Source organism: Pongo pygmaeus, chromosome 10, assembly GCF_028885625.2.
Source record: "Pongo pygmaeus isolate AG05252 chromosome 10, NHGRI_mPonPyg2-v2.0_pri, whole genome shotgun sequence".
Lineage (NCBI taxonomy): Eukaryota > Metazoa > Chordata > Mammalia > Primates > Hominidae > Pongo > Pongo pygmaeus.
The window spans coordinates 54,256,295-54,280,836 of NC_072383.2; the positions used below are offsets into that span (position 1 = coordinate 54,256,295).

At 46.9% G+C, this 24,542-nt stretch overlaps 2 protein-coding genes across 6 annotated transcripts; one reads left to right on the forward strand and one right to left on the reverse strand.

The window, feature by feature from the left end:
* The first annotated feature begins 1,026 nt into the window (after positions 1-1,026).
* SPRYD4 (SPRY domain containing 4) lies at positions 1,027-3,521 on the forward strand. Its single transcript, XM_054443666.2, has 2 exons — positions 1,027-1,213; positions 1,573-3,521. Exons 1-2 carry the CDS (start codon positions 1,129-1,131, stop codon positions 2,109-2,111), a joined length of 624 nt encoding a protein of 207 aa, XP_054299641.1. The 5' UTR covers positions 1,027-1,128; the 3' UTR covers positions 2,112-3,521.
* Positions 3,491-20,918, reverse strand: GLS2 (glutaminase 2). Of its 5 annotated transcripts, none has more exons than XM_063647012.1 (19): positions 20,456-20,902; positions 19,270-19,410; positions 12,793-12,892; positions 12,285-12,406; positions 11,557-11,686; positions 10,682-10,761; positions 10,432-10,595; positions 10,159-10,217; positions 8,452-8,484; positions 8,131-8,189; positions 7,554-7,620; positions 7,356-7,406; positions 7,069-7,245; positions 5,989-6,120; positions 5,754-5,846; positions 5,216-5,277; positions 4,647-4,723; positions 4,308-4,371; positions 3,491-4,176 (listed from the first exon to the last, which is right to left on the reverse strand). In XM_063647012.1, exons 1-19 carry the CDS (start codon positions 20,635-20,637, stop codon positions 4,020-4,022), a joined length of 1,950 nt encoding a protein of 649 aa, XP_063503082.1. In that variant the 5' UTR covers positions 20,638-20,902; the 3' UTR covers positions 3,491-4,019. The 5 variants fall into 5 exon arrangements, with proteins under 5 accessions (XP_063503082.1, XP_054299633.1, XP_054299629.1 ...); XM_054443658.2 differs by lacking the exon at positions 19,270-19,410 and adding an exon at positions 20,014-20,098 and having other exon boundaries at positions 20,456-20,540; XM_054443654.2 differs by lacking the exon at positions 19,270-19,410 and having other exon boundaries at positions 20,456-20,918.
* Between the last annotated feature and the right edge of the window lie 3,624 nt (positions 20,919-24,542).

The window sequence follows — 24,542 nt, forward strand, 5'->3', positions numbered from 1 at the left end:
CCGGGCATGGTGCGTGCACATGTGGTCCCAGCTACACGGGAGGCTGAAGCAGGAAGATCGCTTGTGCCTCGGAGATGAAGGCTGCAGTGAGCTGTGTTTGCGCCACTGTGCTGCATGCAGCCTGGGTGACAGAATGAGACCCTGTCTCAAAAAATAAAATAAAATGGAATGCAGATCGAAATGTTAAATATAGGCTGTCCATAATCTCCTACCTCATACCCTGAACCAAAATATTGCTACTTTTAGTTAAGTTCAGAAAACTGAATGCTGAGTTAAACCATCCGTTCCTAGCCTTGAACATACAAAATCAACATTAACGGTATTTATGTATTTACTATTAATTATAAACAACTGTGAATTACCCAATGGTTGCTATTTGCCTATATATCTAGATTATTATTATATTATATATATATTTTTTGAGATGGAGTCTTGCTCTGTCACCAGGCTTGAGTGCAGTGGCAGGATCTCGGCTCACTGCAACCTCCCACTCCCTGGTTCAAGCGATTCTCCTGCCTCAGCCTCCCGGGTAGCTGGGATTACAGGCGCGCACCACCATGCCCGGCTAATTTTTGTACTTTTGGTAGAGGCGGGGTTTCACCATATTGCCCAGGATGGTCTTGATCACCTGACCTCGTGATCCGCCTGCCTCGGCCTCCCAAAGTGCTGAGATTACAGGCGTGAACCACTGCGCCCGGCCTAGATTATTCTCACTTAATTATTACTAAGGTCTGTATATAATTTCTATTTTATAAATGAGAACACTAAGGCTCAGAAAAGTGGAGTGAGTTGCCCAAACTCACACAGTGAAGCTGGGATCAAAGCTAATTACAGTACTGTCTAATTTTAAAATCTATACTTCTAAGCATCTGGCTACACTATATCTCTAAAAGTTTTACGTAGTTCAAATGTGAGCAACGTTCGTCTACGCAGAAAAACTGAATGAGCAGCATCAACCGCGGGTAGAAACAGAACAGAAACCACTAACGTGGCGGCGCCCCTCCCCCGGGCGTCGCTTACGTCATAACACTGCGCGGCCGCCCCTCGCGCACCACGTGCTAGGGGAGCAGGCGGGCAGATGGCTGAGTCTGTAAGCGGGAGGCGTGCCCGGTTCATCCAAGGCGCAAGATGGCGCTGCTTTTTGCACGTTCTTTGCGCTTGTGCCGCTGGGGAGCCAAACGATTGGGAGTTGCCTCCACAGAGGCCCAGAGAGGTAGGGTTATCTCTTTTTACTCTTTTACCTCCAGAATGGCTTCCGTCTATTCCCAGACCCCACTCCGAGAAGCAACTCCAACCCTCTCGGGTCTTTTCCTTCCCCACCTGCCTTGGTCTCGAGATTCCAAACCTGTGACACCATTTGGTTTCTTTAAATTCCGGGACTTCCTCAATCCGAGTTTTTCAGCTCCTTGAGCTATCCATAGTAAAGCGAGCTCGCGACTCTCTTGCCCGCTTGGCATTCTGACTCTTCCCTAGTTGCTCGTGTCTCATGACTGCCTGCCTCAGATCTGAATATATCACCAGCCCTAGGGTTCTAGCCCCTGTTATTATCCCGTCTTTTTGCTCTGCCTGCAGGCGTCAGTTTCAAACTGGAAGAAAAAACCGCCCACAGCAGCCTGGCACTCTTCAGAGATGACACGGGTGTCAAATATGGCTTGGTGGGATTGGAGCCTACCAAGGTGGCCTTGAATGTGGAGCGCTTCCGGGAGTGGGCAGTGGTGCTGGCAGACACAGCGGTCACCAGTGGCAGACACTACTGGGAAGTGACAGTGAAGCGCTCCCAGCAGTTCCGGATAGGAGTGGCAGATGTGGACATGTCCCGGGATAGCTGCATTGGTGTTGATGATCGTTCCTGGGTGTTCACCTATGCCCAGCGCAAGTGGTACACCATGTTGGCCAACGAGAAAGCCCCAGTTGAGGGTATTGGGCAGCCAGAGAAGGTGGGGCTGTTGCTGGAGTATGAGGCCCAGAAGCTGAGCCTGGTGGATGTGAGCCAGGTCTCTGTGGTTCACACGCTACAGACAGATTTTCGGGGTCCAGTGGTGCCTGCCTTTGCTCTCTGGGATGGGGAGCTGCTGACCCATTCAGGGCTTGAGGTGCCCGAGGGCCTCTAGTATGTCCATTACTGGAGTCCCTAATCGTGCCCTTGGCCAGCCTCCTTTTGAAAGTGTCTGAAGCCTTTTTACTTTGCCTCAAGCAACCTCTAGCTCCCACAATTCAGTGTTGGGTTCTCTGTGCAATATCATAATCATCTTCCTCATCCCCTACCTTGTGAAAGCTAGGCACACAGCCAAACCCTTCTTTTCCCCACCCACCAACTACTGCCAATTTCCTAGGCTACCATGGGTGTATCTTCCCTGACCTACTTCCTTCAGTCCCTCTGCCTCCCTTTGCCCAGGCCTTTCTCAGACTGTATTCCATCCTGGGGTCTTATCATTCAGCTTTGTTTGAATTTATTAATCACCATGATACCTCTCCCTCCCTTTGTCCACATGTAACTTGTTCTTGGGGCTCTACCAGATCGCTGAAGAGTAAATCGTTTCTACCTCTGGCTGAAGGAGTGGTGCAGTCAATGACTTGGCCCTTTTTCTACAGCACATTTAGAGTTTGGGCTCTGGCTCCCTCAGTAAGTGCTTTATTAACTCAGTGTGTCAAAATGAAAACAGAGCCCTCCTTCCCCAGTAGCTCAGTGCCACAGACCTTCAGCCCCACACAGCTGTAGCTATCCTTACCCTGAGTCCATCTACCTTAATCTGTACCTCTGACACCCAGCCAGTCTGTCATAATCATTATCCCAGTTATAACCTTGACCAAAGGGGAAGAGAGACACTTGGGGGATATCTAGGGGATGAGTGCTAGAAACTATTTATTTATTTATTTTTTGAGACAGAGTCTCACTCTGTCACCCAGGCTGGAGTAGTGGCATGATCTTGGCTCACTGCAAACCCTGCCTCTTGGGTTCAAGCGACTCTCGCACCTCAGCCTCCTGAGTGGCTGGGATTACAGGTGTGTGCCACCATGCCCGTCTAATTTTTATATTTTCAGTAGAGATGGGGTCTCGCCATATTGGCCAGGCTGGTCTCGAACTCCTGGCCTCACGTGATCAGCCCACCTTGGCCTCCCAAAGTGCTGGGATTTCAGGTGTGAGCCTCCACACCCGGCCAAAACTGTTTATTCTTGAGAAGTTCCATCTTCATTTCTGCCACAGTTGGAACTTCCTGAGAAAGCAAGGAGGCCTGAGGTTTTGCACAATCTGTTTCAGAACCTGTTTAGACTCAAACCTACACTTCCTTTGGCAGCAGAATACACTTAACCTAAAGCAGTATTTGGAGTTGAGAAAAACCTGGTGGGGTAAGTGAATATGTACTGTTTGGTAGGGTAGGTAGAGAAGCTGTGCTCTGCCCCTGTGATTCCATCTTTTTCTACCTTCTATGATGGTGATGAAGCTAGATACCCCTAGGGAAGAAAGAAGGACTGGATTTAGCAAAAATGATTTGGTAATTAAAGTTTATTTGAACACAAAATACTTTCTCTGTCTATAAAATTGGCTGTTAGCAGTAGCAGCAGCATGTCCTGGCCAAGGGGAGTAGATCTCTCCAGACTACTAAAGCCATGTATATAGCCATTCCCACGTCCCATATTCTGTGGATATGTACATGTGCATGGTAGCTAGAGTCCCTCCACCAGAGTATCTCTCTCTTGATGGTTTCTTCAGGGAGAGGAAGAGACCTGGGTGAAGAGCTGGGATGGTTTTGAGTGGGGCAAGCCATTAGGCTGTACCTTGAAGCCCATTCTCTCTGGATAGCTCTACTGCAGGTGTCCTCTGAGGCCCTTCTCTGTACTCTGTCTGCTGAGGGAATGGGGTATTTTGACTCCCATAGAAAGCACTAGCCTAAGTCACCAAATGACTGCTTGGTCCCCACTGAAGCAGTGTAGCTCTCCATAGTATTTTTGGTGGTTATGGATTACATGTGTGGCCAGCTCATGCTTTTTCTTGAGCAGGGGCTCTCCATGACCTGTGCTCATACCATGCTTTCTAAGTTCTCTTTGGACAGGGCCTCAGCTGCTGCCTCAGCCTGAGTCTCAGAGAGTGTGTAGGAGTCCTGGTAATCTTGAAGCAGTTTGACCACCTCCAGATGGTTGAACTGCACAGCATCATCCAGGGGAATGTTGCCCCACCTGAGAGGAATAATGATATGATCAGGCAAAGGAGACGTGGAGAGTGTGGTGGTTGTATATATTTGCATGGTGGCTGGAGGGTAGGTGGAGAAGCTGTGCCCACCCTCCTCCACTTTTAGCCTATTCCTCACCTGTCCTTGACAAAAGGATTCACTTTGCAAGCCTCGATCAGGAATTTAACAACTTCGATGTGTCCTAGGAATACGGGCAGAAGGAAAATGAGAAGGCACAGGTCTTGAACCCTTTGGTGCAGACACTTAGCCACTGGTCTTTACCAAGACGGGAGGGGAAAAGGCCTCTTCCCATTTTGTACCCTGCAGCAACTCAGTAATAGTCTAGCTGCAAACTGAAGGGTGTCTAGATAAAACTAGCTGCTGCCCCTATAACCTTGAGGGCACATATAATGAAGGTACTTTTGGTGAAAAAGAAAGGGTCTTATGATTACACTTCCCTCCTTAACCCTTCAGTACCTTCAGCTGCAGCAACATGCAGAGCTGTGCGCGAGTCATAGTCTTTCTGTTCCATATCCATGGCTGACAAGGCAAACCTGAGGGTAGTGGGAAAGCAGCTAGAGTTGCCTAGATCAGACTGGAATCACAGGTGTTCTTTGTGAACTGGTGTCAGACTGGATGAGTTTCAGAGAAAGTGAAACAGCCTATACTCAGATTTGTAGGCTCTGAATAATCTTTTTTCCATACCCAGATGAGACTGTTATACCCATATTAGAGAGATGGGAATGTGATCCTTCCAGAAATATCACTCACTGCCTACCTGTGGTAAGTGCCCATTTGAGGCAGTGTACCTACTTCCTAGGACACTGCTCTTAACAGTCAATAACAATGGCTAACATTAATTATCATAGAGCAGGCAGTTTACTTTTTTAAAAAAAATCTCTTTTTAAAAAAAATTTCATTTAAATGCAATCTATATCCATTCTAATTCCAAAGCTGAAGCACTTAACTATTTTGTTATGCTGCCTCCTAGTAAAATCTCTGACCAGGAGTATTTTATTGTGTATATTTAGTCACAGTAGCATTACCTTCGAAGAGCTGAGACATCGCCACTATAGGCAGCAAATAACAGGTTGACCACAGTCTTGTTCTGGAACACAAATCATACCCACACAACATTAATTGAACTCACCTATGCCAGCTGTGCCCTGTGACCCTCCTCCAGGGATGCTTAGTCCAAGGGTATTGCTGAAGTGTTATGGAATGTGCTACTCTGAAATATTCTTTTTTTTTTTTTCTTTTTTGAGACGGAGTCTCGCTCTGTCGTTCAGGCTGAAGTATAGTGGTGTGCGATCTTGGCTCACTGCAATCTCCGCCTCCCGGTTTCAAGCGATTCTCCTGCCTCAGCCTCCCAAGTAGCTGGGACCACAGGCGCGTGCCACCACGTCTGGCTAATTTTTTGTATTTTCAATAGAGATGGGGTTTCACCATGTTAGCCAGGATGGTCTTGATCTCCTGACCTCGTGATCCGCCTGCCTTGGCCTCTCAAAGTGCTGGGATTACAGGCGTGAGCCACCGCACCTGGCCTTTGAAATATTCTTACAAGCCACCTGGAGTTTTCCTTACCCGAACTTCTGCCCCTTCACGCCGTGGGTCTAACTTCCGAGCACAGTGCCTCAGGTTGTCATAGTTGTGGAAATTGAAGAGAGACACCAACTTCTAGAATTGTAAGCCAAATATATTGTTTATTTACTCCTTACACTTAGTAGGAGCTCAAAATTGCTTTATTATAGTATAAGTGGTACCATTAAACAAATTTATTGCTTCAAAAATATTAAGTACTATATGCAAAGCATCTCACCTGGCAGAAGCTGGTCCCCCTGTGGCTGTTCCCCAGCTTGTCCAATGGGGGTGACAGGCACATCATTCCCATGACATTGGGTACCACTAGGAGGATGGCTCCTGATACAGCTGACTTGGCTGGCAGGCCCACCTGGGGAACAGAACTGAAGCTGAGGATGACGTGGGTGTGCCCCAAATCAGAAAATAAACAAGTTAGGCTATACTCTTAACAAGTTTACAAATGACTGCATGACCACAATCCACCTCAACCTTTTGGCTTGTTAATTAGCTTCTTTTATTACTCCTGTCCTTTCCTTCTCTTAAATTCATTGATTCAGCTAGAAAATATTTTTTGAAATACTTACAGCATTCTGTGCTGGATGCTGTGCTAGAACTAGGAACTTACATTCTGGTGTTAGGAGATAGGTAATAAACAGGTAAATAAATAGACACGTAATTTTTAAAGTAATTGTGATAAATAGTGAGAAGTAGCGTGCTATAAATAGAGGTAGAGGGTGACCACATGAGATACGGTGGTCAGAAAAGTCTTTCTTTGGAAATGACCTCTAAGCTGAGACCCCAAGGAGAAGCGCCAGCAATGTGAAGCACAATTCAGGAGCTGCAACACCTCTGGTTGTTGTTTTTTTTTTTTTTTCTTTTTTTGAGATGGAGTTTTGCTCTTGTTGCCCAGGCTAGAGTGCAATGGCACAATCTCGGCTCACTGCAACCTCCGCCTCCCAGGTTCAAGCACTTCTCCTGCCTCAGCCTCCCAAGTAGCTGGGATTACAGGTGCGCACCACCACCCCGGCTAATTTTTTGTATTTAGTAGAGATGGGGTTTCACCATGTAGGTTGGGCTGGTCTCGAACTCCTGATCTCAGGTGACCCACCTGCCTCGGCCTCCCAAAGACATCTCTTTATATATTCGAGGAACTTCGTGTTTTTGAGAAACTCGCCTAAGGAGTCTCAACCTAATTGCCTTCCTGGAAGTTAGTGAATGAGAGGCAGGAACAAGCTTCCACCTCTATCTTGAGAGAGTCAGTGTTCTCTCTTCTTAGCACTGGGCTCATGACAGATGGATAGCAGAGCCAGAAACTCACGTGGAAGGCAAACTGGCCAGAGAAGTCATACATGCCGCAGGAATGCATGAGGCTGAGGGTGTTGCGCACTGCTTCAGCACTCAGCACACTCTCGCCTGTGATGGGGCAGATCCCACCATTGGCGAGGGTGGCTGCCATGACACTGCCTGATTCACAAGTGACCTCCACAGAGCACAGCTATGAAAACAAAGAATAGGTGAAGATGTGACGTGAACCTGCACATGGTACCCTCGGGTGTAGGGTAAGAGTCTGTCCTGTTCCCTCGGCCCTGAGCAGTGTTTTCTTACCTGGAAGTAGAGATCAAGGGCAGCCATCATGTCCACCCCCTTAGGAAAGCACTGCAAGGAAGAGAGGAGAGAGCATTTCTCTTCAGGACATCAGCCCTTTCACACTGTCAGGGTCTCAGCTGAAGCCCCCAACCCCTACTGCCCTTCCACTAGCAGCAGAATTCCCAGGGACTTTCTCTTCCGGCCTCTTCTGGTTACCTTCTTTTCCTTGAGATAATAGCCGATGGCATAATTCCGATCCCCTGTTTCCTTCTCTGACTGGAATCTGAAGCAAACACCCAATTTAGTACTTGAAGTTGGAGGAGTGGGTGTTGGGAGAAGGGGAAAAATTACCTTCCCTGGAGAGACAGAACTACATCACACCACAAACTAAATGAACCCCTTTATAACTTCTCACAGTAATATTAGAGGAAATTTCTGAACCTGAGCAAACACTCAGCATAGCTTTGTTATAAAGTAAACCCAAACCAAACACCCCAAACTGTCTAGTCATCTAGGAAAATTGGTGAAGTTTTTGGCTTTGAAAGTCTTGGCAAGAAAGGGCTTAGGCATAAACCATCACACTGCCTCTCTCATTACGTACTAATTAGAAATGGAACAAATTATTTTACAAGATAAGCAAATGTTAATGAAGGGACTCAGATGAAGCTGGAGGGCCAAAGTTCCCCTGGGATTTCTTCCTCCTAAGATTCTCTCTCCCGCATTCCTCTTGTCCCCATCCTAAGTACACCATACACCACAATGCTTTCAGTCAGTCCTCTGAGTAGGGACTTACGTGGCATTGCTGAAACCCATGTATTCATTCCCAGCCATTTTGTTGAGATACTGCAACACCTGGAAGAGAAAAAGGGACATTGAGGCTCCACTTGGCTAAGAAGCTCTATTAATACCTCACAGGTTGACTAGCCCTTCTGAACTCAGGTCTTGTCAAGAGGCTTTCCTCTCTGAGGCCAGCAGATTTCCACACTTCTGGAAATAAGGCTTCTAGTATGGGCTGGTGCACCTGGTAGTGGGGTTAGAGAGCCACTGGGGCAGCTGGAGAGGACAGCATGCCATGGAGAAATGCAGCCAGGGGCTAAGTAGCAAGGGAACTTACAAAATCAAACTTCTCTGCTTTGTTACAGTCCATCTGCAGAGAAAGAGAGAGATGTCAGTATTCTAAGCCTAGGAGGATGACAGAGGGAAGGGTCAGAAGGATCTAGTGGAGTTCTAGTGTTAGTCTGGTCCTGCTGCTGCAAATGTGTTCCATTTTATAATGGCCCTTTTTTTATCCTTCTGAAAACACCGCACTTCCATTGGCTCCTCTCTTTCTCTTTTTTTTGAGACAGTCTTGCTTTGTCACACTTGTCACCCAGGCTGGAGTGCAGTGGCACGATCATGGCTCACTGCAGCTTTGACCTCCCATGCTCAAGTGATCCTCCCACCTCAGCCTCCGAGTAGCTCTGATTACAGGCATCAGCCACCTTGCTGGGCCATCCCACTTCCATTCTCAATCCAAACCCTCATCCCTGACTCCCACTTTCATTTTCCTGACTCAAATCCTGTCTCCTAGCCCCACCCTATCCCTGATCTCCATCCCCATTCCTTACACCCCGTGCTGGAGCTTTACTCTATCCCATTGGCCAGCATGATGGTTCATGCCTGTAATCTCAGCAATTTGGGGGGCTGAGGCAGGAGGATCGCTTGAGACCAGGGGTTTGAGACCAGCCTAGGCAGCATAGGAGAGACCCTGTCTCTATTTTTTTTTTTTTTTTTTTGAGATGGAGTCTCACTGTGTCGCCCAGACTGGAGTGCAGTGGCAGGATCTCGGCTCAACTGCAAGCTCCGCCTCCTGGGTTCATACCATTCTCCTGCCTTAGCCTCCCGAGCAGCTGGGACCACAGGCGCCCACCACCAAGCCTGGCTAATTTTTTATATTTTTAGTAGAGACGGGGTTTCACCGTGCTAGCCAGGATGGTCTCGATCTCCTGACCTCGTGATCTGCCCACCTTGGCCTCCCAAAGTGTTGGGATTACAGGCATGAGCCACCGCGCTCGGCCTCTATATTTTTTAAAAAAGATCCTACTTAGATGGGAATGGGATGAGGCAGGTCCCAGATACAGGTTTGTAGATGGAGCCATCACAGAACAAGGGGAGAGACTCAGCCTCGTTTCCTCACCCAGACTCATTGCTTACTCGTGTCAACTACAGAGTCAATACCACAGGGACTCTGACACCTGAGTCCCTGAGGGGAGGATTCCTAACACCACCTTCCCCGGGAGGGGCTGTGATTGGCTCCAGGGTGTTGCTGCCCAGCTGCTCCCAGGTTCTTGCTCAAGCCCTGGGAGACCTACAGCTGATGGGCTAGTCTGACACCCTGTTCAAGGCCAACTCACAGTTCCAGGTGACGTGAATAACTGCCCTGGCCTGGCCATTCACCCTTCCCTGCAGGTGTCCCATACCTAGAAGTGGCCAATGAGTGCCCAATAGTGCTGTCCTCCCCTTGTCTCTGGCATTTGGCCCTTGGTCTTAGGCAGGGGTCAGGACCTGCTCACTTCTCTAAGGGTCAGAAAGCTCTAGGCTCTAGACTCATGGGTGGGGGCAGGGAACAGTACTGAGTGGGGGTGAGGGAGGTGGTGCAGTCTCTTTTACTGACATCGTCAGCATAACATGTGGGTCCCTGCTGTGCCTCATGTGCCTTCTGGGGACCCTCAAAGGAATCAGAGCCCCACCAGTCTCCCCGGAGAGCTGAACAAATATTAGGGATACAGGAACACAGGAGCTTAGAGGATAATACCTATCAGAAGGTTAAGGTTGCACTGACCTTGATCAGGGAGCTGACAACAATGGCACCAGCATTGACCATGGGGTTATGGGGGATTCCTGGGGAAATACAAACCACCAAGAGTCTTAGCCACTGAACAAAGCCTCCCTGACAGCCCACTCACTTTGTGGGTTAGACAAGAAAGACTGCTAGGGAGAAAGGCATGACAGGGCTAATCAGGAAGGGCAGAGAAACAAAAAAGGCTGGGAGATGGGGTGGGGATAAGGAGAAGGGGACGGCTATAAGTATGGTCTGAGCCTTGGTAGTGCTCACCTTCCTCATTGAGGGAGAGCTTGTTGTAGCGCAGGCCACTTGGCTCTTTGCCCACAAACTTGTGCACGTAGTCAGTGCCTAGGGTGCTTATGGAGATGGCATAGGTGAGGGGCTTCACACAGGACTGCAGGCAGAAGGGGATCTTTGTGTGGCCCACAGAGTGCCTGGAGGCAGACAGATGCCGTGAAAGGGGTTGGCCTGTGTTTGGCACCTGTGCCCAGCCTCCCCTTCCTCTTGCCCAGCATCTCACCGCTGACCATCCACAGTGCACAGGGAGACACCCCACAGGTCTGGGTTTGACTTGGCCAGCTGAGGGATGTAGGCTGCCACCTGGACATGAGTGGGTAGAGAAAAGGGAGATGGATGTGGAGAAGAGGAACAGAGTTGAGGTTGAGGGTCAAGAGAATCTTTTAGGTAAAACCTAAAATTCTGTCTTCTGTAGGGCAGAAGGGTTCCCTCCTGCCTGTTGCTCCCAGAAATGCCCGAGCCTTAAGTCCTAGAAGGCCATATCTTTCTGTATCCCCAATCCTGTAGAGATAGCAGTAAAGCTGATGGAAGTTAAAAAAGGAGAATTCTGAGGTAAACTTCCCCTTTTGGTTCTTAGGCTCAGTTACCCTATAAATCCCTTTGAAGGCTCTATTCGATCTTGATTCCCTCACCTGCTCTAGGAATCGTGTATAGAAACACATGAAGCCATGTCACCATTTACAGAAGTTCTGCTTCTCATCTCTCATTCATAGGATTCCCAGCCCCAGGAAATCTCTGAGAAGCGAGATATATCTAGGTGTGGTGGCTCATGCCTGTAATCCCAGCACTTTGGGAGGCCGAGGTGGGTGGATCACTTGAGATCAGGAGTTCGAGACCAGCCTGGCCAATATGGCAAAACCCCATCTCTACTAAAAATACAAAAATTAGTCGAGCATGGTGGCGTATGCCAGCTACTCGGGAGGCTGAGACAGGAGAATCGCTTGAACCCGGGAGGTGGAGGTTGCAGTGAGCTGAGATTGCACCATTGCACTCCAGCCCGGGTGACAGAGCAAAACTCTGTCTCAGGAAAAAAAAAAAAAAAAAAAAAAGATATCTGGCCCAGGTCCCTGACCCCTCCCTTAGTCCCCTGACTCTCACTTTGCCTCCAGTGAGCTCTTTGGCATCCTCAAAGATGCGATCCACATGGCCCGTGAACTCCTCAAAATCAGGAATGACAAACTTCTTTCGGAATGCCTGGGTCAGGAGCACAATGTTGCTGCTCACACACCTGGATCCCAGACACGATTGGATTAGGGGGCTAGAGGAATGCAGCTGGGACTCACTCTGGAGCCATGGAAATTGGGAATAAAGAAGGTTGAGTGGTCTTCAGGTTTGGGATCAACAGCTCTGTTACCTTTGGCAAATCAGTTTACCTTTCTAGGTCTTAGTTTCCTTACCTCTAAAATGAGGGGTTTTAATGATGTGGAAAGACACTATGTCTTGGGATATGAGAAAAAAAATAAATACCAGAATAATATGTATGTATGTTACCTTGATATTTAAAAAATCCTAAATCATAAAAGTATATTTATATATATTCATGTATGTATGTCAGTACATAGGACATTATCTAGAAGATACCTACTAATCTGTTAATATTTACTTCTGGGAAAAGAGGACAGGGATTGAGTAGGGAGGGAAAGGAGAACATGTATTTCTATATTGTTTGAACTCTTACGATGAGTATTCATGTATAACTTATGTAATAAGTAATAAAATAAAATGAGGAATTGAACTATACAATTCTCAAATTACTCCCTGCTCTGAGAGTCTCTGTCCACAGGACAGTTTTCAGAGAGCAGTGCCCTTGTTTCTGGGGCCCTCACTTTCGGAAGAGATCTCGGTCCAAGAGGCCACCACTACTGGACTCTTGGACCACGCGGTGCATCTCGCTCATGCAGTCTCGGAGCCGAGGATCTGATGTCTGCAGTCCAGTGGCCTTTAGTGCCTTTAGAGGAAAGAAGAGGCCAGAAAGGTCAGCTACAAGGACAGTGATATACTCCTCATAATCTTTCCCACTGGATACCCAATTAGCTGAACCCCAACCACTACAATAGGTGGAATAAATGGGTTTGGAGAATAAGAAAGGAGGGGATGGAGTAGCTCTGAAGGCTAACAAGGGTTTCCTGTCCTTTTTCCAGAGGGTTTAATCTTCTGACCCTGGGGCAAGGATGGGCTTGTCTTGTCAGCCTAGACATCTGGATTCTCATCCATCTGTATGCTTCACCCTCATGTAGCAACCCATTAGCTGCCCTACACTTGTCATACCCTCCTTTCCCCACTTTTCAGAGATCTTAAGGAATTAGGGTCCTGAACAGGTAGAGAGCAACTTACAGTGGTGAACTTGTGGATAGGGATTCGTTCCTGTCCTTCAGCAATAGTGTAAAAGAGCAAATCACCCAGGCGGGACAGCATGCCACTTTCTGATGAATCACTGTTTGGGGGGCAGAGAATGGGGAGGAAAGTGGGGCCTGAGAACTGCTGCTACCTGCTCCTCCTTCTGCAACATGGGCTTATAAGTAGGTGAGTGTCCTCATTCTATGCCTCCTCCTTAAGCCATCTGATCTATCCCTATAAATCTAACTTTCATGTCTGTCCTAAGAAGTTGTAGATCTTTTCTCTAGCTTTTACTCCTGACCTTCAGATCTTTATTTTTAGCTCCCTTCTCACACTTCCACCTATAGGTTCCCCACAAGCACTGAAAAATATGTCCAAACCTGAGTCATCTCACTTCCTTCCCTCTTCTTCTCCTCTTGTTTCCCACCTGGGTTAACAGCATTACCACCCACCTGGGTGCCAAGCTGGAAATGTGGCATCATTTTGATAGTTGCCACACCTTAAGTCCATGCTTAGTTGGTCACCAACATTGGATGAATCTGCCTCATAATGTCTCAAATCCACCCTCTCTTCTCCTTTTCCCTGTGCCAGCATGGTGTAGTAGACCAGAGTTTGCCCCTTAATAGCTGTGTGATCTTGAGCAGGTCGCTTAATATTGCTGAACTTGCTTCCTATCTGTAATATAGGGTAGTAATGTCTACTTCACCTGGGTGATGTGAGGCTTAAGATAATATTCTGTGAAAAACTGCCTGACACAAAGTAAATGTTCAATAAATCATGTTTATCATCAGCTCCTTATTCCCTATTACCTAATTGCCACTACGCTCTCTTGACTTTCAATCCATCTTTTTTTTTTTTTTTGAGACAGAGTTTTGCTCTTGTTGCCTCAATCCATCTTCTAAAATGTGCCAGTGATCTTTTTCTTTTTCTTTTTTTTTTTTTTTTGGAGACGGAGTCTGGTTCTGTTGCCCAGGCTGGAGTGCAATGGCACGATCTCGGCTCACTGCAACCTCCGCCTCCTGGGTTCAAGCGATTCTCCTGCCTCAGCCTCCTGAGTAGCTGGGATTACAGGTGTGCGCCACCACGCCCGGCTAATTTTTTTGTATTTTTAGTAGAGACGGGGTTTCACCATTTCAGTCAGGCTGGTCTTGAATGCCTTACCTCGTGATCCGCCCGCCTTGGCCTCCCAAAGTGCTGGGATTACAGGTATGAGCCACCACGCCCAGTCAAAATGTGCCAGTGATCTTTCTAAACTCAAATGTAATTTCTCTACTCAGAAACGTTTGGTAGCTCCCCAGTGTCTACAGAATAAGCTCTTGAAATAAGAAGCAGGCCGGGCATGATGGCTGACACCGGTAATCCCAGCACTTTGGGAGGCTGAGGCAGGTGGATCACCTGAGGTTAGGAGTTCGAGACCAGCCTGGCCAACACAGTGAAACCCCGTCTCTATTAAAAAATACAAAATTAACTGGGCATAGTGGCACGTGCCTGTAATCCCAGCTACTCCAGAAGCTGAGGCAAGAGAATTGCTTGAACCCGGGAGGCAGAGGTTGCAGTGAGCCGAGATCACGCCATTACACTCCAGCCTGGGCAAAAAGAGCAAAACTCCATCTCAAAACAAACAAACAAACAAAAACTTGGTAGGACATCAAAAGCTCTTTAAAACCTGCCAATTGGCCGGGCATGGTGGATCACACCTGTAATCCCAGCACTTTGGGAGGCCAAGGCGGGCAGATCACCTGAGGTCAGGAGTTCGAGACCAGACTGGCCAACATGGTAAAACCCCGTCTCTACTAAAAATAAAAAAATTGGCCAGGCGTGGTGGTGGGCTTCTGTAATCTCAGCTTCTTGGGAAGCTGAGGCAGGAGAATCGCCTGAGGCAGGAGAATTGCCTGAGCCTGGGAGGTGGAGGTTATAGTCGGTTGAGATTGTGCCACTGCACTCCAGCCTGGGTGACAGAGTGAGACTTTGTTTCAAAATAAATAAATAAATAAATAAAACCTGCCCACTTAACTTTCCTATTCCCCATCATGCCCACACTCCAGATATAACAGGCAATATAGATGGTTCCCCAAAATGGGCCAGGAACTGTGAGGCTTCCTGGCCTTTGCTTATGCTGTAACTTCTGCATAGAATGACCTTTGCTTAGTATGGTCCTGCTCATTCTTCAAGGTCCAGATCAAATGTCACCAACTCTGTAAAGGCTTCCCCAAATCTCCAGATATTGCTTATGCTGCCGGTTTGACAAAACACACCATCTTACTGACAGAAGAATCTCCCTTGCTCCACTGTTAGGTCTTTGTGTTTTATACATCTTTGTCTTCCTAGCACTCAGCAAAGTCCCTAGCACACAGTGGGTCTTCAATAAGAATTACTAAATTGTATTGCTAGCAAGGTCCCTGTGTCCCAAAGTATCTCTCTGGCTTATAACACCTAAAATTCCAGGTACTGAAGACTTCTTAGTTTTCAAGATTTCCATTAATATGTTAAAATATTTAGAAGAGTTATTGTTTTTTTAAGTAGAAAAGGGGTCTCACTATGTTGCCTAGGCTGATCTCAAACTCCTGGACTCAAGTGATCCTCCCACCTCAGCCTCCCAGAGTGCTGGGATTATAGGCGTGAGCCACCGCACCCAGCCAAGCGGAGTTATTTTATCAATTATTTCCAAATATGACAGCTAGTTGCGATTAAGACCCTTCAAAGATCTTTGACCCAATAATTTGACTTCCAGTGATTTATCCTACAGGTATACTTACACACCTCAAAAATAACATATTTACAATTATTCATCACATCGTTGTTTTTTCTTTTTTCTTTTTCTTTCTTTCTTTTTTTTTTTGAGACGGAGTCTTGCTGTGTCACCCAGGCTGGAGTGCAATGGCATGATCTCGGCTCACTGCAGCCTCTGCCTTCTGGGTTCAAGTGATTCTCCTGCCTCAGCCTCCCAAGTAGCTGGGATTACAGGCACGTGCCACCATGCCCAGCTAATTTTTGTATTTTTAGTAGAGACGGGGTTTCACCATGTTGGCCAGGCTAGTCTCAAACTCCTGATGTCGTGATCCGCCCGCCTCCCCCTCCCAAAGTGCTGGGATTACAGGAGTGAGCCACTGCACCCGGCCTTCATCACATTGTTAGTAATAGTAAGATTAGAAACAACTTGATGTGCAACAATAGGGAACTGATTAATTATGGTATATTCGTATAATGCAATATTATGCAGTGTAAAAAAAAAGAAATGGGGGTGTGCTCTAAGAATTGATATGGAATTATCTCTAAGATATAATATTAACTAAAAGAAGTGTGTTGTAGAACAGTATAATATTAACTAAAGAAGCGTGTGGTAGTATTTATGTTTGTTTGTTTGTTTTTAGAGATGGGGTTTAGCTGTATTGCTCAAGCTGGCCTTGAACTCCTGGGCTCAAGTGATCCTTCTACCTCAGCCTCCCTAGTAGCTGGGACTATAAGTATATGCCACCATGCCCAGTTTTATTTATTTTTATTTTTTAATTTATTTTTTATTTCAATAGGTTTTTGGGGAACAGGTGGTGTTTGGTTACATGAGTAAGTTCTTTAGTGCTAGCTTTATTTTTTCATTTGTTTTTTCTTTTTTTTCTTATATCAGTTTTCTCAGGTTGAAGCACAGGTTTAAAAGGGAAAAATATATATGTGTTTGCTTATTCAGGCACAGAATATTTCTGGAAGACCATTTAGGTAGATATAGGTAAGACTGGCCGGGCATGGTGGCTCATGCCTGTAATCCCAGCACTTTGGGAGCCTAAGGTGGGCGGATCATGAGGTAAGGAGTTCAAGACCAGCCTGACCAACATGGTGAAACCCCATCTCTACTAAAAGTACAAGAATTAGCCGGGTGTGGTGGCACGCGCCTGTAATCCCAGCTACTCAGGAGGCTGAGGCAGGAGAATCGCTTGAACCCAGGAGGCGGAGGTTGCAGTGAGCCGAGATTACGCCACCGCACTCCAGCCTGGGCAACAGAGCAAGACTCCATCTCAAATAAATAAATAAATAAATAAATAAATAAATAAATAAATAAATAGGTAAGATTGATTCATCTCCTTCTATAGAGATGACATAGGTGCTGGGAAAAAGGGATGGGAGGATACTTTTCACTATCTTTTGTATATTTTGAATTTTGAACCATACAGAAAATATTATCTATTGAAACAATGAATTAAAAAATAAGACTCAAACAGCTTGGCATAGACTAGGCATGTGTGTGTTTGGAGTCGGGAGGAGTACCAGAAGAGGGAATACCCGAAGAGTTTTCCTGCTTCTGGGGAAATCCGGTTGTCACAATGAAGCTAGTGCCTATAGCAGGGAGAGGAGGAAAAAAGCTATCTGAGGGATAACTCAAGAAGGAAAGTACATAGGAACACTTTGAAGGCAGGACTCTGCCTGGAAGCTAACAGAAGACAGGAAATAATGCTATACCACTGAATGTATCACAAGCCTAAAAAAACTGCATATCCCTCAGATATGGATGGATCACCAATGTAATGTTGAGGGAAAACAAGCAAGGTACAAGAGCAATGTGTATAGTATGATACCAAAAAAGCAAGGTATAGGAACAATGTTTATAGGATATCATTTGTATAAAAAAAGGTAAAGTAGTATCAGCATGTATTTTATGCATAAAATATCTCTGGAAGACTATACATGATATCAATGACATCAAATTATCTCTGGGGGGCAAAATTTCCTTGGAATTTATGAAATAATTGAACAAGTGTACAAGACTATATAGTAACCAAATTGAAGACTGGTTATATAAACTATGATACCTCAAACAATGGAATCTTTTAAAATGACAAAATGACAATGTCATACACATTCAGTGATATTAAAAGCTGTTCATAAATGAAAAAGATAAGTTCAAGAATATGACTATTATCCCATTTTTGTTAAATTACATATACATATATAGGATATATATGAATATATCACAATATTAATTGGTTAACTCTAATACTGGGATCTTTTTAAAATTTTTAAGTAATAAACTTATTTATTTATTTTTGAGACAAGGTCTCACTCTGTTGCCTAGGCTGGAGTATGGTGGTGCAATCATGGATCACTACAGCCTCAACCTACAGGGCTCAAGTGATCCTCCCACCTCAGTCTCCCAAGTAGCTGGGACTACAGGCATGCACCACCAGGCCTGGTTAATTTCTGTATTTTTTTTTTTGGTAGAGACAGGGTTTTGCCATGCTGCCCAAACTGGTTTCGAACTCCTGAGCTCAAGTGATCCCCTTGCCTTGGCCACCCACAGTGCTGGGATTACAGGTGTGAGCCACTGCGCCTGGCTCTAAATTTATATTTTTTTAATTTGAAACATAATTGTACACGTTTATGGGATGCATAGCGATGTTTCAATACACAGAATTATAGTGATCAGATAAGGGTAATTAGTATATCCATCATCTCAAACATTTATCATTTCTTTGTGTCGGGATATTTTCCTCTTGATACTCTTGTTTTTCTTTTAAAGTCATAAATATGGCCTGGCACGGTGGCTCACGCCTATAATCCCAGCACTTTGGGAGGCTGAGGCAGGTGGATTATCTGAGGTCAGGAGTTCGAGACCAGCCTGGCCAACATGGTGAAACCCCATCTCTATTAAAAATAAAAAAATTAGCCAGTCGTGGTGGTGGGTGCCTGTAATCCCAGCTACTCAGGAAGCTGAGGCAGAGGTTGCAGTGAGCCGAGATCGCGCCACTGCACTCCAGCCTGGGCGACAAAGAGACTCTGTCTCAAAAAAAAAAAAAAAAAAAAAAAGTCATAAATACAGCTAAATAGCTAAATATTAAACAAACAATAACCTGAATAACAGCGCATTTCCTCTTTGCTGCTCTCTTTCCTCCCCCAAACACAGGAACCCCACCCCATCATGGTGTCACACTGCCAGAGCAGATCACTCTCCAGTGCTCTCAACCCTTTCTGCCTGGGGAGCACCCGTCCAAGAATATGATAGGGGGTTCCCTGGGCAGAAGAAACAAGGTCCCCTAAAAACACTTCCATCACCAGACTCCACTGGATAAGGAGGTGTGTGTGGGGGGAACCAGGGATACCTCTAGTTCCCTACTCTGTAGAAGGCGGACAGATGAGGGAAGTTCACCCTTTGCTGTATCCCACCATTATTTCTCCCATGGTGAATACCTGGGGGGAAGTTGGGGTGCAGACTAGAACAGGAGGGAGAGGGCTTATCCTTTAAATGTTCTGTGTCTCTTTGAGAAGAAGCTGATGGGAAAGTACTGTGTAATATGGATAAGCAGACACCATGACTATGAAAAAGAGAAAAGGGCCGGGCGTGGTAGCTCATGCCTGTAATCGCAGCACTTTGGGAGGCTGAGGCAGGCGGATCACCTGAAGTCAGGAGTTCAAGACCAGCAGGGCCAACATGGTGAAACCCTGTCTCTACTAAAACTACAAAAAGTAGCGGGTTGTGGTGGCGCGCACCTGCAATCCCAGCTACTCGAGGTAATCCCAGCTATTCCAGAGGCTGAGGCAGGAGAATTACTTGAACCCAGGAGGTGGAGATTGCAGTGAGTCGAGATGGTGCCTCTGCACTCCAGCCTGTGTGACAGAGTGAGACTCCGTCTCAAAAAAGAAAGAAATAAAAGTACTGCATAATGTCATTAATAATAAATAATACCTATTGGTGTCCCTTACGACAGAGACTCGAGTAGTGGTGAGGTAGTGTTGTGTCAGTCTGGCTACTTTACTGATGGTGTCCATGTTTCTGAGTGTCATCAGGGAGATGGCAGCGACGAGGGAGATGGCCCATTTCCTGTTTCTGCTACAGTAGAGCAGGGGCTCTTTGGACAGTGTCTATGCTGGCCCTCTGGGGAGGACAAGATTTCCTGCTCAGCACCCTCTGCGTCTCGGAGAAAAAGGCTCAGCCACCAAGTGTGTCCTAGGCGGTGGGGAAGATAAAGGTTTGGCATCCTGGGTGGAAGAAACACCCAAAGGAAGAGAACCTTTTAGATTCTGGAGCCTGGGCAGCAAAATAAAGGTTCTGACTGGCTCTGGTTTGGGAAATCTGCATCTTAAAGACTTTTCCTCCATTACAAATATTCTCCCCATTCAACAACCAGTTTGGAAATTCCCCCCAATTCTGCTGTTCAGGGAGCACTGCTACGCACACACCCAACATTTATGCACGTACCTGCGCACCAATAATACACGCGCATCACACATTACCTGCCGAGGACACGCAGAAACACAACACACAGACCCCAGTACACCTGGGCCGGAGGCAGGAGGCTGTTCCACACCCACGCATCTCCTAAAATACACACGGGTACTAGGGAAGGTGAGGACTGGCGGCGTGCGCCCGGCCCTGCACTCAGACACGTGAGCCAAGCAACACTCGGCGCGCATCTGTGATCCGGGTTAAGTGCGCACCTTGGACAGGCGCCATCCCCAGGAACCGCTTGCCGGAACGCACTCCCAGGCAGATGGCAGATTACCGCCCAAGCGCGGCGCACCCAAAGCCCCACATCCAAAGGAAAAGGCATCGAGGGCTAGTGAGCGAGGAGAGGGGAGATGAGGGGCGCTGCCTGGGGAAGGCACTCGGGAACTAGCGAGAACCACAGTGGGAGTGGAGGCAAGCCCGTCCCCTGCCCTGTCCCAGGAGCCTTACTGATCCTGGTGCTGCGGCTGGTGGCTGTGTGGCGTCTCTCTGCCCTGCGCCGCGGCCTCACTGAGGTGGTGCCGGACGCCCCCGCCAAGGAGGGGGCTCCGGCTCAGGTGACCCCAGCCTCCTCGCCCGCAGTGACTGCCGGCCCGGCTCAGGGCCTTCTGCAGAGCCTTCATGGAGCGCATGCCCCCAGCAAGCCGCCGGCTCTGCAGGTGCGCCCAGGACCTCCAGCTGTGGCTGGGAAGGAGGGGCGGAGCGAGCGAGACAAGGTGCGGGGGAGTTCTGTAAGGGAGCGCTGGGCCTGGAAGACGGAGAATGGGGGCCCGGTGGGTGGGGCTGGGGCAGGAGAAGGGGCCTGCCCCTTTAAAGCTGGCTCTAGGGTTAGGAGCACCCTCAGGACAGGGGCTAGGTGAGGAGCGTTGGGGATGAAGGAGATCCCGGGTGGAGTTCTAGTGGGTGGAGAGAGGGCGGTGCCTGGTAGCTGGAATGGACAATGCCCAGGTCCAATCACTGAGGAAGCAAAAACATTGAGGCGGGGAAAGGGTAAGGTTGCCCAATGAGAGCAAGACGGTGGGACCTTGCGACAGCCTGCGGATGCTTCCGCGTGGGCCCCGCGAGCCCGGGTGTCCGCGGATGCTGAGGGCGGGAAAGGCGAGGACAAGCTGAGGCGAAGCCCGTGGGGGCGGGAGGCGCTCCCCGGAGACACCGTGGGGCTGTGAACGATGGAGTTCTCGTGTAGAGAGGAGGGTGCTGCTTCGAGCGAGGAGGCTAAGTAAGAGTGAGCCCAGTTCAGGAGGTCTCTTAGAGAGCCTCGACCTCCGAAGGCCAAACCAGCGCCCAGTAACCCGGCGGGTAGCGTGGCGCGCGGCCGACGTGCGGTTGTGCTGAGTGGAGAGTAGGATGGCTGCTGGGTACCCCGGGCAGAAGCCGCCGACCAGCACCTCAGGGAGGCATTGGGCGGCGGGAAGGTCGCTCTGGCGGTTAGGATGCCTGGGTTCCAGTTTGTGTCCCTCTACCATTTATTTGGTGTAGGACTTGTTTTCAAATCTGGGAAGTGAAGACATTAAAATAAGTTGGCACGCAGAAAAACATTTTACAAACCATGAAGTGCTCCCCACATTTTTCCTATTTTAATTGTTTGCCCTTGTCCTCCTCACGGGTAGAAAAGAGGCGATGTACAAAAAGCATTTTGAAATCTAAGAACATTCAGGACTTTTGCCATTTGCAACTAGAACTTTCACCTTGTATCTCGGCAGCGCCTAACCCAGCATCCATATTTAGCAGGGACTTATTATGTAAATGATAACTATTACTGAGTGCCCATGGTGCGCCAACCACTTAGTTTCTCTCTCCCCCTTACCAGAGACCTACAAAGTAGTTATTAGTCTCAATTTGAAGGTGAGGAAACTAAGACTAGGAAATTATGAATTCCCGCATAAGGTAACCCAGCTAGTAAGTACCAGAGCCAGAAATTAGACCCGTTTTTTTTTTTAACTACAAGTCTCTCCTTCATGCAGCCCTTCTCAAAAATTAAGCATTGAATTGAATTATCCCAGGAGAAATGACCCCATCCCTAAAGGAGGTATTTTATGTGGAAGTATTATAATACAGTACTGGGAGTCTTTTCCTTGTGATAGTTCTTGCTGTATCACAAAATAGTAGTTTTTGTTTGTTTGTTTGTTTGTTTTTGAGACGAAGTTTTGCTCCTGTTGCCCTAGCTGGAGTGCAATGGCTCAATCTCGACTCACCGCAACTCCGCCTCCTGGGTTCATGCGATTCTCCTGCCTCAGCCTCCCTAGTAGCTGGGATTACAGGCACCTGCTACCTCGCCCAGCTAATTTTTTGTATTTAGTAGAGATGGGGTTTCGCCACGTTGGTCAGGCTGGTCTCAAACTCCTGACCTCAGATGATCTGCCCGCCTCAGCCTCCCACAAGTGCTGGGATTACAGGCATGAGCCACCGTGCTTGGCCCATAGTTTTCATTTTTGGATTAAAGTGAGTTTCAAGGGTACGCTGGGAAAACAAATGCTGAAACCAGTCAGGTGTGTTCTGTGGAAAGGCAGTTCTCCTTTGCCTTGGTTAGGGTTGGAGGGCTTATTTGGCTTAAAACCAGATGGAGTGACATTTGTTTTTGCTTGTTTTTGTCTTCTGTAGTCATTCTGTGTCTGCTGCATCTGTTCTCCTGTCCGTGGAAAGCCCTCTAATTCTGGGAGGGCTTGCTGCTTTATGCTTGGCTTTGCCCAAGAGGCAGAGTTCTGGGTCTCAATACTTAACGTAAACTCAATCCTGCATTAGTTTTTTTCATACATAACAGACGAATCTTATCCTTGTTTCACAGGAATATTATTTATCTGAAACGTTTTGATCTGTTCAAGAGAAAAATACCATCTGTTAGGGAATTTCTAAACATTACCCAGAAGTAATTTGCTTCCTTTTTTTCCTATTTCTGCCTCTTTGAATTAGCTTTATACTCTAATGAGTTCCTTACTCTCTTTCTCCCAGCACTCTTCCACTAATAGGAACTGGTTGGGTAGTGAAGAAGATCTATGTGTGGAAGCAGAGGTTCTTTGCTTAGAGAACTAGCTCCAGCTGCACTTGGACCTTTGGACTAACTGTCTCCAATACAATATTGCTGTCTTTGCATGAGGATGGAGCATGAACTGGTGACTTGGGAGGCCAATGGTACTGTGTAAAGTATAAGATGCTGGAGAAGAACAAGTTTGTTGTCCCAGGTGGTTAAAGCTTGGCAGTGTCAGGTCCTCTTTTTGTTTCTAATTTGAAAAATACTCATCATCTAGTTTAATTTGTGCAAAACTATTAGCCAACTATGACAAGGGCAGCTAGAAATGAAGATTTTCATAACTGAAAGAAAGTTCTTTGTGTCTGTAATAGTGGGCTTTTAGGTTAGTCCATGGCTGTGCCAGAGTTTTGTGGTATGTGAGAGAGGATTAGACTTAATGATTTTGAATCCTTAATAAAAGCTAAATCCGGGCCGGGCACGGTGGCTCATGCCTGTAATCCCAGCTGCTCAGGAGGCTGAGGCAGGAGAATTGCTTGAATCTGGGAGGCGGAGGTTGTGGTGAGCTGAGATCGCACCATTGCACTCCAGCCTGGGCAACAAGAGCGAAACTCCGTCTCAAACAAAAAAAAAAAAAAGAAAGAAAGAAAGAAGGAAAAGCTAAATCCTCTGTGATAGGAAATTGATGTTTGGAGTTTGTTTATTTCTTATGATTTAGAGACTCATTTGTTCTACTCTATTTTGTGTGTGTGTGTGTATGTGTATGTGTGTGTGTGATGGAGTCTTGCTCTGTCGTCCATGCTGGAGTGCAATGGTGTGATCTCGGCTCACTGCAACATCTGCCTCCCGGATTCAAGCAATTCTCGTGCCTCAGCCTCCCGAGTAGCTGGGATTACAGGCACCCGCCAATGTGCTCGGCTAATTTTTGTATTTTTAGTAGTGACGCAGTTTCACTCTGTTGGCCAGGCTGGTCTTGAACTCCTGACCCCGCGATCTGCCCGCCTTGGCCTCTCAAAGTGCTAGGATTGCAGGTGTGAGCCACCACACCTGGCCTGTTCTACTCTTTAGACTGTAGCTAGGATGTTAATTGGTCCAAGTAAAAGATTAGTTCACTTTTTCTTTTATTAATCTTTGTTAATGATACTATTGTTACAAACTCCTTTCTGCCTTAGTTTCTCCATTTGTAAAAGATAAACTTGTATTTTACTGGGTGAAATGTAAGTACTTGGGGCTCTGACATAATCAGCTTCCATTCACTCAATCAATATTTATTTGTTGGCATTCAGTGTGCCAGGTCCAGTGCTGGAGAATCCAGAAATTTAAAAATTCAATAAACCAGTTTCTACTGGGAGAAATGAGAAAGCTTATGTTTAAAATTCCTAATGAAAAATGCTGTGATGTAGAGACATGCAGAAGAAAGTATAAAGAGGGGACATCTAACTAAGCTGGGGGTGAAGGGGCCACTGGAATAGAAGAGGAATGTTGACTGACAGGAGCTGGTTTTTAAAGCATGAGAGGTGTTTCAGACAGAGGGCTCTACAAGAATAAACATAGCCTGAGAGGAATATGCGA

What these genes read in the sequence shown, in the direction of transcription:
- GLS2 (XM_063647012.1), bottom strand. Translation starts at nt 20,637, where the DNA reads ATGCGCTCCATGAAGGCTCTGCAGAAGGCCCTGAGCCGGGCCGGCAGT. An exon ending in GACCGAGATCTCTTCCGAAA is followed by an intron (nt 11,687 to 12,284) that starts GTGAGGGCCCCA and finishes TCTGGGATCCAG; the next exon opens with GTGTGTGAGCAGCAACATTG. An exon ending in AATCCTTTTGTCAAGGACAG is followed by an intron (nt 4,177 to 4,307) that starts GTGAGGAATAGG and finishes TATTCCTCTCAG; the next exon opens with GTGGGGCAACATTCCCCTGG.
- SPRYD4 (XM_054443666.2), top strand. Translation starts at nt 1,129, where the DNA reads ATGGCGCTGCTTTTTGCACGTTCTTTGCGCTTGTGCCGCTGGGGAGCC. An exon ending in CTCCACAGAGGCCCAGAGAG is followed by an intron (nt 1,214 to 1,572) that starts GTAGGGTTATCT and finishes CTCTGCCTGCAG; the next exon opens with GCGTCAGTTTCAAACTGGAA.